This window comes from Callionymus lyra, chromosome 11, assembly GCF_982586985.1.
Source record: "Callionymus lyra chromosome 11, fCalLyr1.hap1.1, whole genome shotgun sequence".
NCBI lineage: Eukaryota > Metazoa > Chordata > Actinopteri > Syngnathiformes > Callionymidae > Callionymus > Callionymus lyra.
This window is the reverse complement of record NC_141828.1, coordinates 15,644,166-15,659,353: the sequence shown is the minus strand read 5'-3', so window position 1 is coordinate 15,659,353 and position 15,188 is coordinate 15,644,166. Positions and strand designations below refer to the sequence as shown.

General features: G+C 36.4%; 1 protein-coding gene across 1 annotated transcript in view; it reads left to right on the top strand.

Annotated features, from left to right (window-relative positions):
• pde10a (phosphodiesterase 10A) overlaps window positions 1-15,188 on the top strand; it is a 44,138-nt gene that overhangs the window by 13,198 nt on the left and 15,752 nt on the right. The window contains exons 2-3 of the mRNA XM_087802851.1: window positions 4,864-4,995; window positions 14,611-14,639. Of these exons, the coding sequence (XP_087658977.1) occupies window positions 4,864-4,995; window positions 14,611-14,639 (161 nt within the window). The remainder of the gene's footprint in view (window positions 1-4,863; window positions 4,996-14,610; window positions 14,640-15,188) is intronic.

Here is a 15,188-nt window from a genome sequence, read left to right as displayed (position 1 = left end):
AGCACATGTGCTTCTCACTGGGGTTAATAAACTGAACCGCAGCCTGTGGGACAGATCTGGCTGGATCTTTGATTAGCCGCCGCTGTCTCAGGACACTGACGTACATCCTTCGGCTGCGAGTGTCACTGCGGTCACATTAGCTTCAGAAGTCCAAATGGATGACAGAAAGTCTCGGGCGCCGTGGAAGGTTACAGTATTTTTTTTCGAGAGAGAGAAACATTTCTTTCATTATTTCCACTTGTTGATGATTCATGGTTGAGCTTGGCTGCAGAATAGATCATCAAACAAGAGGCGAGAGATAAGATGGATAATGTCGTGGGTTTTTCTCTTTAATTGATGATATAGCATTTTCTGTAGCCCGGATACAAGTTCTATCTTTAATAACACTTGTATATTTATATGATCTAATCTTGTACTTTTTTTTATAACTGCTGCCGAGAAATAAATGTCAGAGAGTAAATCATGGAGGTGGAGACCATTTATTTTTATTTATTACTGAACACTTTCTCCAGCTACACAGCATGTCTTTCTTTGTGCAGAGAACTCAAGATGGTTCCGAAAAAAAGTTGGCAATTCATTAACATCAGGGGCCACGTTGTCAAGCCATACGACAGAAAATACGAGAAAAAGAGGCTAAATATGATGAAAAAGAAATGGAGTAAATTGAAAATCAATCTGGCTTTTTTTCATTATATTTATATTTACATGTCTTGACTATCACATCTTCCTTTTACAATTTATATCAGATTTATTATAAACAATTATCATGTCCAACATTTTATCTTTGCTTTTAAATGTTGTCCTTATTGTTTTAAACCCTTATCTCCGGGTCAATGTGACCCGAAAGCCAGAAATGGTGGTGGTGGAGGTCGGTCACCTTGACCCAGAGGCAACACAAGGGATACCACAAACACATTTGTTTTCGGGCCTTCGGGTCACCTTGACCCAGAGTTAATACAGGGGTTAAAAACAATAAAGAGAACATTTAAAAACGAAGATGAAATGTTGGGAAGTTAATTACGTAACATGGAAATTGTTTATAATGATCTTACATAAATTGTAAAAGGAAGATCAAACATGTGATATAAAGATAATATAAAGGCACATTTTCTATTGTTTTAATTGTATTTTAAAAGTCAAGACATGTTAATATAAATATTTTGAAGAAAAGAATGTGATCTTATACTAAACTTTTTTTAAAAAATGTGATTTTTAAAATGATATCAAATGAACAGAATCATAATATATTATATTTAAAAACAATATTGTATAAATAAGACCCTGGGTTGTACTTTTGTCCAGATACCAACAAAAACCAAGGATTTCATTTTATTTAATCTTAATTTAATTATTTCTCAGGTTTTTTCTTAGTCTGGTTCTGTTAAGGTTTCTGCCCCTGACTAAAAGTAACTAAGATTAATTTTCAGGTTTTTAAAGATTATGAGATTTTTTAAAAAACAGTAGTAGGGAATTGAATCTATGTTTAATATTTAATGTTTAGCTTTAACCTATATATCTGGCTTCTTAACTTTTTTTAAAATTGCATTTAAATATTTTTTAAATCAAAATGATTCTGCATGAATCAAGAGCGTATTGAGCGACAAATAGAAATTTTATACACTTAAAAAAACGAACGTTAAATTGTTCCAGGGAAACAGAAATGTTTGTAATTACACTGAATTTAAATGTAAATTCAATCTTTATTTAAAATCATCTTCATCAATAGACGTTCTCTGCTCCTCTATGTTCAACTCAACTTTTAATTCACCCCTTTTTTCTTTTCTAACTGAACGAAAAACCTTAATTTTAGATTTAAAAAAAATTGGTATAAATTGACAGACAAGTAATAATTCTAATAAAAAAAAAACAATCAAGATTTAAACATGTTTCAACATATTTAACTTATAATAATTTGTGTGAATATATGGAGAAAAATAGACTTAAATTGCAATAAATAAATGATGTATTTATATTTATGTACCTTTTACTGCACCTGGACCTTTATTCGGACCTGGTAAATATGGATGATTAAATAAGTTTTGGTGTTGAAGGTCAGAGCTGGAAAGGCCGTGGATCCAGTTTTGTTAGATGCGATTGTTGGCTGTGGTGAGTTGCTATCACAGCTAGAAGTGATATTTTTCCTCCAGTGCACACATATGACATGTCTCCAGTGCTTTTGAAACACAAGACTCGTATTCATGCGTCGTATCCTTCGCGTCTTTATTTGTACTTCCACAGATCACAGAGCCTCCTTTGTGTTGCAAATAGGACAAAGTTGCAAAAAAAAAAAAAAAAAAAAAAACCCTGTCCTGCACTCGTTTTACTCTTCTCTGAGTGTCTTTCTGTTCCTGAGGCTCCCCCCCCCCTCGCCCTCCGCCCCCTCGCCCGGCCGCCCCCCCGCCCGACTCTCGCTGATTTATTAAGCCTTATTCTGCCGATGTGCGTCAGAGCTGGCCCGGAGTCTCGTGAGGCGTTCCGCTCCTGAAGAGCTGTGTCTCGTGTCTGGACAGCATCAGCCTGCAGCGCCTCCATCCTCCCAACTTACCCCCACTTCTGCCTGCCTCCTTCAGCCGCCGCGAGCCCTTCACTCATGCACACACACACACACACACACACACACACACACACACACAGCGAGCAGATGATCCATCGCACACAGATCTAATCTTTTTAGTCAGAGGGAAATAGATCAAAGGTCACTGTTGTTTTCCCAGCTATCTCCCCCCGAATGAAGACCATGCTTCTTATGGAAGGACGTCCACGTTGATTATTGAATATGGAAGTGTGTGTGTGTGTGTGTGTGTGTGTGTGTGTGTGTGTGTGTGTGTGTGTCTGTGTGTGTGTTTGTGTGTGTGTGTGTGTGTGTGTGTGTGTGTGTGTGTGTGTGTGTGTGACGATATGTATGAAAACACAGAGTGTTGTTTAGTGAAGAATCCCGAGAAAATGGATTGAATCATTTGTCATGTTTTTATGGGTGCAGAAAATGTAAAAGAATATATATGAATAAATATTGATTTATTTTGAGATCTAGTTTCTTGTGAAGCAAATCAAGTTTATAAAATTGAAAAAAGTGGTTTTATTCTCTATTTATTGTGAGCAAATACCTGTTGCAATTCAAATGATTTAATAATTGTCTTGACTCGTGGTTTTAGTCCAACAAGTAAAATAAAAATAATAGGAAATATGAAATAAAATGAACTGTAACACTACAAAAGTTTGGATTAAATGGATAATCTCGTATATAGAAGCGTGTATTGGCCTCACAAATACCGGGGCAACCATACGATTTATTGCAATATTGAGAGAAAAAGGATATATTTGTAGTATTGTCGAGTACTTGACTCTGGTGTAGCAGAATGTACACACCACGTGACTCTTGACAAATTTGTTTTGAAACCGAAATATTTCCAAGCATCAGCTTTTAAAAGCTGTTGGAATGGACTGTATCCTCTCGTCCTCATTCATCACAGAGATCTCACAGGATTGTTATATTGTTACTTGTGCGGAGGGCTTCAATCTAGCGGCCGGAAGTTTAATTGCGACACAAAAATGAACATAAACCGTGAACATTTGTATGTTTATTGTAAAAAAAAAAATTTTTTTAATGGAATAATTTTCATTTTATACTTTATTGAAATATATATACAATGAATATCGTGAGATATCTGTTCATCCATATATACAAGGAAAGTGTGTGTATAAGAAATTAACCTCAGAAAAAAAGCAAATGAAAACAAAAAAATCATTATTCCAAGGAAGATGCAGAATTCCATCACATAAAAAAAGAAAAAATTTCATGATCTGTTTTGTATCTTTTGTTCAAATTTGTTTTTTCTTCTGACGTCTCAGATGTTTATTTAAAACACTATTTCTCTCCAACACCTGTTTCTTTTTTCACCCAATTAAAATATAAGTATTTCTTGCCAAAAAAAAAATATTTTTAACTAATTTCTTTCGTCGGTCAAAAAGCTTTTTTCCTTGACAACAAACACATTGAACAGCAGCACTTCGCGTCCTCTCTAGAACATAATTCTTTGAACGGCTAGCTAGGCTAACGTAGCGAAGATGCTGCTAACTTGAATCCAGTTGTTGCTTTATGTTTCAACTTCTCAGTCCAATAACTACCGAACCCTCAGTGTAATTAATAAAAAAAAAGTATTTGTTAAAGCAGAAAACAACTGGCGAGGACGCAGCTGCAGTGATGAGATCACTGAGAGGGAGTGAGTCAGAGAGAGTGTTGATAAATGAGTAGGAAAGAGATTTTTATTCCAATGAAAATAGCAGTTTTTGGAACGTTTTTACACCTTTTTTTTAAACTCGAGTCTCACTCAAAACTGTTTAAACCAACCTAAAATGAATATAAAAGTCCAGAAGTTAAAAAAAAACAACCTATAATCTTGTTAAATGTTGAGTAGTTTGTCTTTTTCCCATATTTATACACTTTTTAAAACAGTTAAAATGCGCATTAATGTTAAATTAATAACTAAATCACGTGTTGCTGTAGAACAGGAGTGTAACGTTCAGTTTACACAAAGGGAGACAACATTTTTATCAGCCAAATTAAAATAATATACTTACCATAGACTGATATCACGAAAATCATTTACTTAATAGATCTGTTATTGATGACTCCAATAATGATTATCTTTGTTCCTTATCTCAAAAACATCTAAACACGTTACAATATCAACATGAACATTAGAACCAAATAGTTTTATAACTTTTGTCGGCGTCTCTGTCACCAACACCAGCATCCGACGGGACTCGTTTGGATCAACACATCCGTCATCATCATCGTCCGACTCAGGGGGGGGCACGAGCGTGAAGAACTAAAAGGCTCTCTCTGGTTTCTGTGGTCCTCAGGCTTGACGGATGAGAAAGTGAAGGCCTACCTCTCTCAGCACCCGCAGATGCTGGACGACTTCGTGCTGGAGAGCGTGAGCGCGGAGACGTTGGACAGATGGCTGAAGAGGAAGACGAGCAGCAAGCCTGCAGGTAAACACACACACACACACACACACACACCCCCGGGGTTAGCAGGCTTCCCCGGAAATACTTACCCCGGCCCCGCCGAGCGTTCACGGGTCGTCGGATGTGTCTGGGCGAGTGTGTACAGGGGGGACGCGGGACTGTTCCTGCAGACCGACGGCATCCATCAAGGGCCCGCAGGCCTGGCACCCTGCCCGGGCGAGCTGCTGACGTCAGAGGCGACCTCCAGAGACATGCAGCCGGCTGAAGGGGGCCCGCAGGAGGTGTCGGTGGGGGGGCGACGGGGGGGCCGGTTGGGAGTGGGGCGGGGGGTGGTGTTTTAAAAGAAACGATGAATTGATTTTAATTCTCTTCATGATCGATCAAACTTTTTTATTGAATAATTATTCAATCTGGTTTATAGTAAGTAAGTAAGTAAGTAAGTAATATTTATTTATATAGCACTTTTCGAGACCAGGGCCACAAAGCGCTTAAACAATCAAAACAATACTCAAAAAAGTACATACTTTAAAGATCAAGATAATACTGAGAACAACACAGGAGTTCGAGAAATTCAAGGAAAAGCCTTATAGGACTTTCATAATAACTTGGATTCATTCATTAACTTTCCATCTGTGCGAGTAGAAAACAACTTGTGGCCGACGGGTCAAAGTTCAATCCGGGGACCACATGTGGCCCCTGAAGAAGACGGGTCCTCTAGGTCTATGTTATTTGAAATTAATGTTATTAGTGAGTGCAAATTACAATTTCTCAAATTCCTTTTTCCAGATTATATCCATGTTATTTCTTGGAAAAATTCTGTATCTTTATACTTTTGATATAAAACAGATTTTTAAAGTTTTCATCAAAAACATGTGCATATCAGTATATTTTTTATTTAGTTTAGTTTTATTAGTTTTACACATATTTTTAAATCCCTAAATGGAATCATTAAATTGTTACATTTACTGAGAATCTAAGAGTCCGGGTCACCTTGACCCAGAGGCCGAAAAAACAAAATGTGTTTGAGGTGTCGCTTGTTCTACCACAAACACATTTGTTTTTCGAGCCTCCGTGTCACCTTGACCCTGAGATAACACAAGGGATACCTCAAACACATTTGTTTTTCGGGCCTCTGGGTCACCTTTACCCTCAGATATCACAAGGGTTGAGAGCATGAAGTACATTTTGATATATAGTGAATAAGCTTTATATGATTATTTACTGCGGTGATCACACGTTAAATCATTAACTTAATATTATTTTATTTTATTTTTTCTTTATATTTTCAATCACTGAATTCTATCACTACATTTAATATTTAGTACTTTTACTTTTGTTATTTAACTGTTATAATGTTGTGCATTATTTGAATACTTTTCTTTCACTTTGTTTTTTTTTCTATTGATAAAAAAGTTACTTTTATCTTCATAAACAATATGTTATTAATGTATCATTGCAGAAATACAAAGGTAAATCCATTCCCAACCACAATTTAACAAAGTATTATTACAGTAAAATAGGGAAAGTTATAGTCTGGTTAAAAATCTTAAAAAAAAAGAACAACTTATAGCTTGTTATTTAATTTTCTAAATATGTTTTAAATAATATTTAGTTTTCTTTGATTCATGATTGATCCTCTTTCTGGAATGTTAAGATTAATTATATTTATATCAAATTTTTGCCTTTTTTAATTCATATTTTCAACTCAAATCTAATTTAAATTCTGTGCAGCATTTGGTGCACAATGCCTATTGTTTTTATTATTATTTTAATCTTGGACATTCTATTTTCTTCAATGCTTGTGTTTTCATTTCCCATATTTACTGACTATTTCGAGGATATTTTGTAAACAGAGATCCGTTGCTGTTATTAAATAACGTTGATTAAATAAAGTCGTTTTTGTTCCTTGAAGAAGTCCAAGAATCGAACCTGCTGCTGCCAATTCTGGAACATTCAGCCATTGACTTTGAATCAGAGCGAGAGGAACTGGAGCAGAACGAGAGCGAACCCAATCTTGACTTAAAGGTTGAAGGTTTCAGTTTTCTTTTGGTTAACGGAAAAGCGAGTATTTGTTATACACGTTTAAAAGTCAAGCTCTCAGCACAATAGAAGCTACGTCGATAAAAGCATGAAGTGCTTTCCTTCTAATAAGTCTGGTTTATACCTTTTATTTTTCATTCGTTTATTGTTGCTTATCCCAGGTACTTGGGGTGAGGGGGCTGGGGACACCCTGGAAAGGTCACCACTGGACAACCATTCATTCATTCATGCAAACAGTCAATATAACTCGAAAGAAATCAACAGCAATGGACAACATTTTAAAGTAAAACAGACATAGGATTTGAGTATTGTTGATAGCTAGCTCTGTTAGCTCATCTTCACAGTATATTATATTATTTTTATAATATTATATAATATTTATATTGTATATTTTTATAGTATAAATATTTATATTATATTATATAATATTGACTTGCAATATTCTGGATGTTTTTAAAATTCCTTAAATGATACCAAAGGCTGTAGAAGCAACAGTGCTTGCTAACAGCAGTGCTAATGGCTACGTCGTAAAAATAAATAAATATATATATAGTAGGTTGATTCAATCTCTTCTTCTTAATCTTTCTCCTCTCACTTAATCATAAACACAAAATTAACTTCTTAATTTAACATTCAAATTTGATTTAAACCTTCAGCAGTTGCAGAGCATTATGGGACATGTAGTGTCCGAGTGAGGAGACACAAGATACATCCAATGGAGGGATTTCTACATCCGTGCGAGGACGAGCTGCTTCACGTTTCATGTATTTGGAAACATGAGACTCAAATAATAGTATTTGGTGTAGGTAGTCAACTCAGTTAGAACCGTGTGTTGACATAAATAAACCCAATCCACGACTAATGTATTTCTGAGTCGGAGAACCTACGATACGGTCTGACAAGTGAGGATCTAACAGCGCCACTTTTTCAGGATCCGAACAGAACAGAGAAGACGTCAAATAAAAATTAAATATCAACTTGAATAACTGGCTTTTGCTGCTCTGGTAAAACACGCTACTAAATAAGAAAAAAATTCTGATTCCCTGTGATATTAAACAAATATAGTTTTAAATAGTTTGAGGACGACGTGTTATTTAACCACCATGTCTTATTGTAAACACTTTATTTTACCAAATCATCCAAATGTCCAGGATGTATTCAAAAGGAAAGTTTCCTGAAAATGATAATGAACCATGTGCTGATAATTGATTTATAAAGGATTTAGCTGCTGCTAATAAATCTAGCTTCACAACTCGTTTAAAACCGAAAATGTGACTTTAGCATATCACATTGCATCATAAAAAGTTGAAAAGATTAATCGTTTATTTTTTATTTGTTTTGCTTGGACCCTTTAGGCCAAATCATCAAATTTGTTTTATTGATTAAAATGGTTAATTATTTTTTACAAGGTCAAGAAAATGATCTCCTTGGCAGAGGTTTGCGAAACAGATACATGTTCTCATGCATCGATATATGTAGTTACCCTGTGTTTTATTGAATTTTAAGGATTTTTTTTACAATTAAATATCAAAAGAAAGATTGAATATCACGTACACTTTATGTGTTGTATTTGACTAAGAGTTTTTTTTGTTGTCCCGGGAGCAGAGCGAGCGCATGTGACCGTCACTGAGAGCTCTGTGTCTTCCTGGAAGCAGAGCCTGGAGCTTGTCTTCACGTATCATGTGATGGACAACATAGGTTTACATAAATCACCACAAAGGCCTCACTAGTGTGTGTGTGTGTGTGTGTGTGTGTGTGTGTGTGTGTGTGAGCGCGTGAAGGGCTCATGTTACAGATCGATAAGTGCGATGATAAGAGCTTCTCTGGCTCTATATTAAAGTACAGTGTTATTATAAATCAAATATTAATGAATAAACATCGTTGTTTCTTTTCCCGGATCATCATTTAAACTTGAATTATTCGCTTAAAGGAGAAGTTAAATGTTCACAAGCCTGGAGGTTCCCGATTTGAAACGCAGACCTTTTTTTTTTTTTTTTGACAAGGATCTGTGGCCCTTCTTGGCCCCGGCGTCCAGAGGGCAAGATTTGGGGCCGAGCTGTGGAGCAGCTGATTCAGTTTCTCAGCTTAATTTGGACACAGTTTCCAGCAGACAAAGATGTGTTTGTGTACCAGGAGCAGTGTGATAAGAGAGCTGCCTCACCTGAGGGGCTTTCCATGAAGGAGCGAGTGCAGGTCTGAGAACAGCACAAGTGGGAAAGTTTCAGAAGGACGAGCGTGAAATCAAACTGCGAGTCTAATTTTAAAACCTTCATAAATGTCCCCCATTGATGGGTGGGGAAAACACAACAGGTTTTAGCATGTGGTGGTTAGCTAGTTAGCGCTGCTTCTTTAACCACTGGATACTAGAGTTGGTACATTTTTCTTCACATATAATTGGGAAAAAACTTGTATAGTATTGAATTCACTGAAAGATATTTAGTGGTGGTTTTTAAAGGTACTTTGTGTAAGTGTAGCAACAGAGCTAACGTTAGCGCCGCTAGTCCTGTGATGTTCATGTTTCTTCAGACTGCGTTGTTGACATCATTTAACAATTAGCGAAATGTATACATCGCCATCATACGGACTTTATTCCATTGTAATTTTGCTTTTTTTATTTGCACCTGCGATGTTTTAAAAGTGAAAAAAACAAAACTTTATTGTAAGTAAGTAAGTAATTATTTGTTATTTGTTTACTTTCTCAGACCAAGGTCACAATGCACTTCACTAACAATCAAAAAGAATACACAGTTAATATACATGCTTTAAAAAGACAAGATAACATAGAGAAAAACACAGCAGCCCTAAGATATGTGGGGAAATGTAAGTTCTCCTACTAGAGCCGGTCATTTTTGTATTAACTGCAGGTGAGACAGATCCTTCTTGTTTAGACATGAAACTGAATTTTGTATTCAAAGCATATTTTAGAAATTAATGTTCATGTTTCTTCAGACTGCATGGTTGATATTAACAACACAACTAAAAAAAACTGTTTTGTCAAATCATATATAATGAGGCGAAATCATCTTTGCTTCGGTTGTTTCACTTTCTAAGGTCTACAGGTGGCGCTAAGCTAGCTTTCGCACCACCGATATCTCAGTCCTCTCCTAATCAAGCTAACTGCTATTTTCAGGCTTATTCAAGCTATTCGCTGGATAATTTAGCTAGCTAGCTAACGACACATAATACAATTTATTATTATTTTAGGAAATTAAATGTACATTTTAGTGTCAGTCAGTTATTATTTATTAACAGGCAGTAAACTGAGTTTTGCTTCTCTTCATTTTATTAGCAGAATCTTTTCAAGAATTAGCTTCTCACAAGAAGAAAATCTCGATTTAGGTTTGTGCGCTTTCTCTTCTCCGCTCAGACGTTGTTAGACAGTCGTGTCTAGAGAGCCAACAGCGCTTCTTCTTAGAACTCACGCTCATCCGGTGTTTACTAAAAGCAGAACGGCTTCTTGAAAATACGGGAAGGCATTAGTGCAGACGGTTGGTCTTCGTTCATGTTGATAAAATGTTACACAGCAACCTTGGATTCAGTCTGAAATATTGTAAAACTACTTTTATATATTACGTGTATATAAATACTGTAAATATATACTATATATTTATATATATATATATATATATATCTTCGTACAAATCACTATATAAGCAGCAAACATCATAGTCCAAGATAACTCATACATTTCTACGCGCTTTAAAATTGCTGTGACACAACCCAACAACAAACATCTTCTTCTATAGTGTTTTTTGGGTATGTTTTTCTTTTGCTGCCTAAAAACTAAAGTTATAAACAAAAGAGAGCTTAAAATGAACACAAACACTGTCACAAGAGCTTAAAAATATATATTTAAGGAGGTTTTTTTTTTCTTCTTGTTATGGGAAGAGGAAAATAAGTCAAGTGAAATAATTATGAGATGGTCATAGATTGCATGATATATTATTTTAAATGATGTACACAATGGCTAAGACAATATTAGTCCGTTGTGAGAGAAAAGGGATATAAAATAATTCCATTTACTTCAGTGTGACTTCTGATACTGAGCAAAGATGTTGGTTACGTACCAGTCGACTCACTAGTTAATTAAACAACACTAGTTGTGTCGCGCAGAACGGCTGGGATCCAAAATAGGAGTTGAAGTTGTTATGTTTGTCCTTTTCAGGACAATTTGAATAGTTGGATCAGGTTTATTTATACAGTCGTGTATCTCATGCATCTGGCATAGTTTCACATGTCAGAGTAAGATATAGAGTCAGACGTTACCACATAACACACACAAACACACACACACACACATACACACTCATTTACACAATAAAACATACACACACACGCATACACCTACACACACAAACACATGCATACAGACACACACTCATTTACCCCCAAACACATGCATACACACATACACTTGCACACACACCTACACACACATACACACACACTCTTTCACACACGTGCAAACACACGCACACACACACACACTCATTCACCCTCACACACTCGCATACACACATCCTCCTTCACAAACAAACACGCAAAAACACGCATACACACACAATCACACGCATACACACATGCCCATTAACACACAAACACAGGCATATACATACACACCCACACACACGGAAACATACACAATCATTCACAAACACATACGTATAAACACTCATTCACACAGATACACACTTATTCACATGCAAACACACATACACACTCATTCACACACACGCACACACACTGAATAACATGCACCCACACATTTACACTTGCACACATACTTTTACATGGACACACACATATACACTTGCACACATACTTTTACATGGACACACACATATACACTTGCACACATACTTTTACATGGACACACACATATACACTTGCACACGTACGTTTACATGGACACACACATATACACTTGCACACATACTTTTACATGGACACACACATATACACTTGCACACATACTTTTACATGGACACACACATATACACTTGCACATATACTTTTACATGGACACACACATATACACTTGTACTGTACATATACTTTTACATGGACACACACATATACACTTGCACATATACTTTTACATGGACACACACATATACACTTGCACATATACTTTTACATGGACACACACATATACACTTGCACATATACTTTTACATGGACACACACATATACACTTGCACACATACTTTTACATGGACACACACATATACACTTGCACATATACTTTTACATGGACACACACATATACACTTGCACATATACTTTTACATGGACACACACATATACACTTGCACATATACTTTTACATGGACACACACATATACACTTGCACATATACTTTTACATGGACACACACATATACACTTGCACATATACTTTTACATGGACACACACATATACACTTGCACACATACTTTTACATGGACACACACATATACACTTGCACACATACTTTTACATGGACACACACACATATACACTTGCACATATACTTTTACATGGACACACACATATACACTTGCACACATACTTTTACATGGACACACACATATACACTTGCACACATACTTTTACATGGACACACACATTTACACTTGCACACATACTTTTACATGGACACACACATATACACTTGCACACATACCTTTAAATGGACACACACATACACACGTAGACAGACACACACACCCTTCACACGCAGACACACAAACACAGTTTCACATGCACGCACATATACACTCATATGAACACACGTACACACTCGCACATTCAGACACATACACTAATTCATGAACAAACGCACACACTCATAAACCAAGCTCAGACTCATACACACACTTGCACACACACACCCCTTTACACACACACGCATGGACACGCACACAAACGCAGAAACAAAAACACTCATGCAAACACTAACACACACGTAAACACATATGCAAACCCACACAAACAAAGGCACACATTGACACACACCACATATGTGGTTCTATACGCTGACATTAAAGCTGGTCTATGAAGTCCATCCGTCGACGGTACAAATGTTTGGACCTCGGGGATAAAACGTTGAAAAACAACCTCCTGTTCATCTTTGCTCCACATGGTTTCTGGAGCAGCTCTCTGTCCTCTGATTGACGTCACGCCCGGCCAGGGGTGTTCTCCTAAATAGCTCTCGTGGCTAAGTTAGGAAAGTGGCAGCAGACTGGAGGCATGTTCGAAACAACAAATGTAATTTCTATCTTCGCACATATGACCGGCGCAGCGGCTGCTCTGGAGGATCACATGAGTCCTGTGCGGGAGATAAGACTGTGAAGAAAGACTTGGTTTTTCATCTGCATCCAAGAAAGACATGATTCAACTTTACTACTATTTGTGTATTTAGATACTTTCATACTTTATAATGGTTTTCTGATGGATCTTTACATTTAAACCATCTGGTTTTCAAAAGCCTTGGGACTAACATGAGTTTATATTGTGGATTGATTGACAGGCTCAACATGTCAAACAGAATGTCACTCCCATTGAAGCCTCTTTGACCTTGGAATTACAATCTTTAAAAATACATTTGTGGAAATATTCACATCATCTAGATAGCCCATGTTTACATATAACTACTTATATTGTTGAATTTATAAGTGACATCATTTAATAATAAGCTAAATGTATAAATCGCCATCATAGTGACTTTATTCCAATGTAATTTTGCATTTTTATTTGCACCTGCGATGTTTTAAAAGTGAAAAAGAAAAAAAAACAACTATATTATGAGTTAGTTAGTAAGTAAGTAAGTAAGTTACTATTTGTAAAGCACCTTTCTCAGACCTTGGTCACAAAGCGCTTTAGCAATCAAAAAGAATACACAGTTAAAATACAGACAAACATAGAGACAAACGCAGCAGCCCTAAGAAATGTGGGGAAATGTAAGTTCTCCTACTGGAGCGGGTCAGTTTTGTATTAACTGCAGGCGAGACAGATCCTTCTTGTATTGACATGAAACTGAATTTTGCATTTAAAGCGTATTTTAGAAATGACTATAGATTATTGTTTCTTATTTATTAAAATAATTTGAATTAAAAAGGAACTATTGCTGTTGAATTATTATGATTATTATATTGATGTTGTTGTTGTTATTACTAAGACGTTTTTATTTGTTCAGGCTTTTCCTTGTTTTTTTGGAATTCCTGTTGTGTTATCAGTTTATCTTGTCCTGTAAAGTATATACTTTATTGAGTATTGTTTTGATTGTTTAAGCGCTTTGTGACCCTGGTCTGGAAAAGCGCTATATAAATAAAAATGACTTACTTACTTACTTACTACTACAAAGATTCAGTTCAATATTAGCTTTTTTCTATCCCAACAAATTGACAGTGTCTAAAAAATTCAAAAGTGTATTGAAATAATAACTGATATTTATTCTCTTCATGAAAGTATTTGACCTTTTTTTTTTTTTTTGAAGCACCACTGCTACACTTCAAGAACGCATCAGTAAATGGAATTAAAAATATGAGTCCGCTTGATCACAAATGATAGTTTGTCTTTATTTGTAATTTGTCCTCCTCTTTTTTTTTGTCTCCACAGATGACACGTCATCTAAAGAAGTCAGCAGGGTAGGTGACTTCACGCTTATTTTTCTTTGGACCGGTCTCCATGATTACATCGACTGCAGGCTGGTGGTCCTGGAGCTCAATACGATTGTCTTTCAAACAAATATACGCATTAAACAGAGAGAAAGCTGCTCCCCCCCCTGTGTGCGTCATCCATACGTCTGTGCAAACAGGATGTGGGGGGATAGAAGTGGGGGGGCACTCTCCTGCGGTCCTGTCCTCAGCCTCTCCGCAGAAAAAAAAAGAAAAAAAGACGTGCGTAGAAGCTCTTACATAACCACACGTTTACGCTCAGGCTGCCAGATCTGGAGTCATAGACTTGTGGGGTTCCCTGGGCTAGAAAGCTGCAATGTAAAAAAGAAAAGGGAGAGTAGGGGGGTGGGGGGGGGGTGTGAGGTGAGGGCAGATGTAAGCATGAACTGTTTTTCATGAATGGATCCGAGTTCATTGAGGAAAAAAAAAAAAATGATGTTAAAAAAAAAATCTTGCCATCTCAGCAGCCGAGTCGCTGCAGTGACACCGGAGAGGCTGCAGTGCAGGTTCGCCACAAAT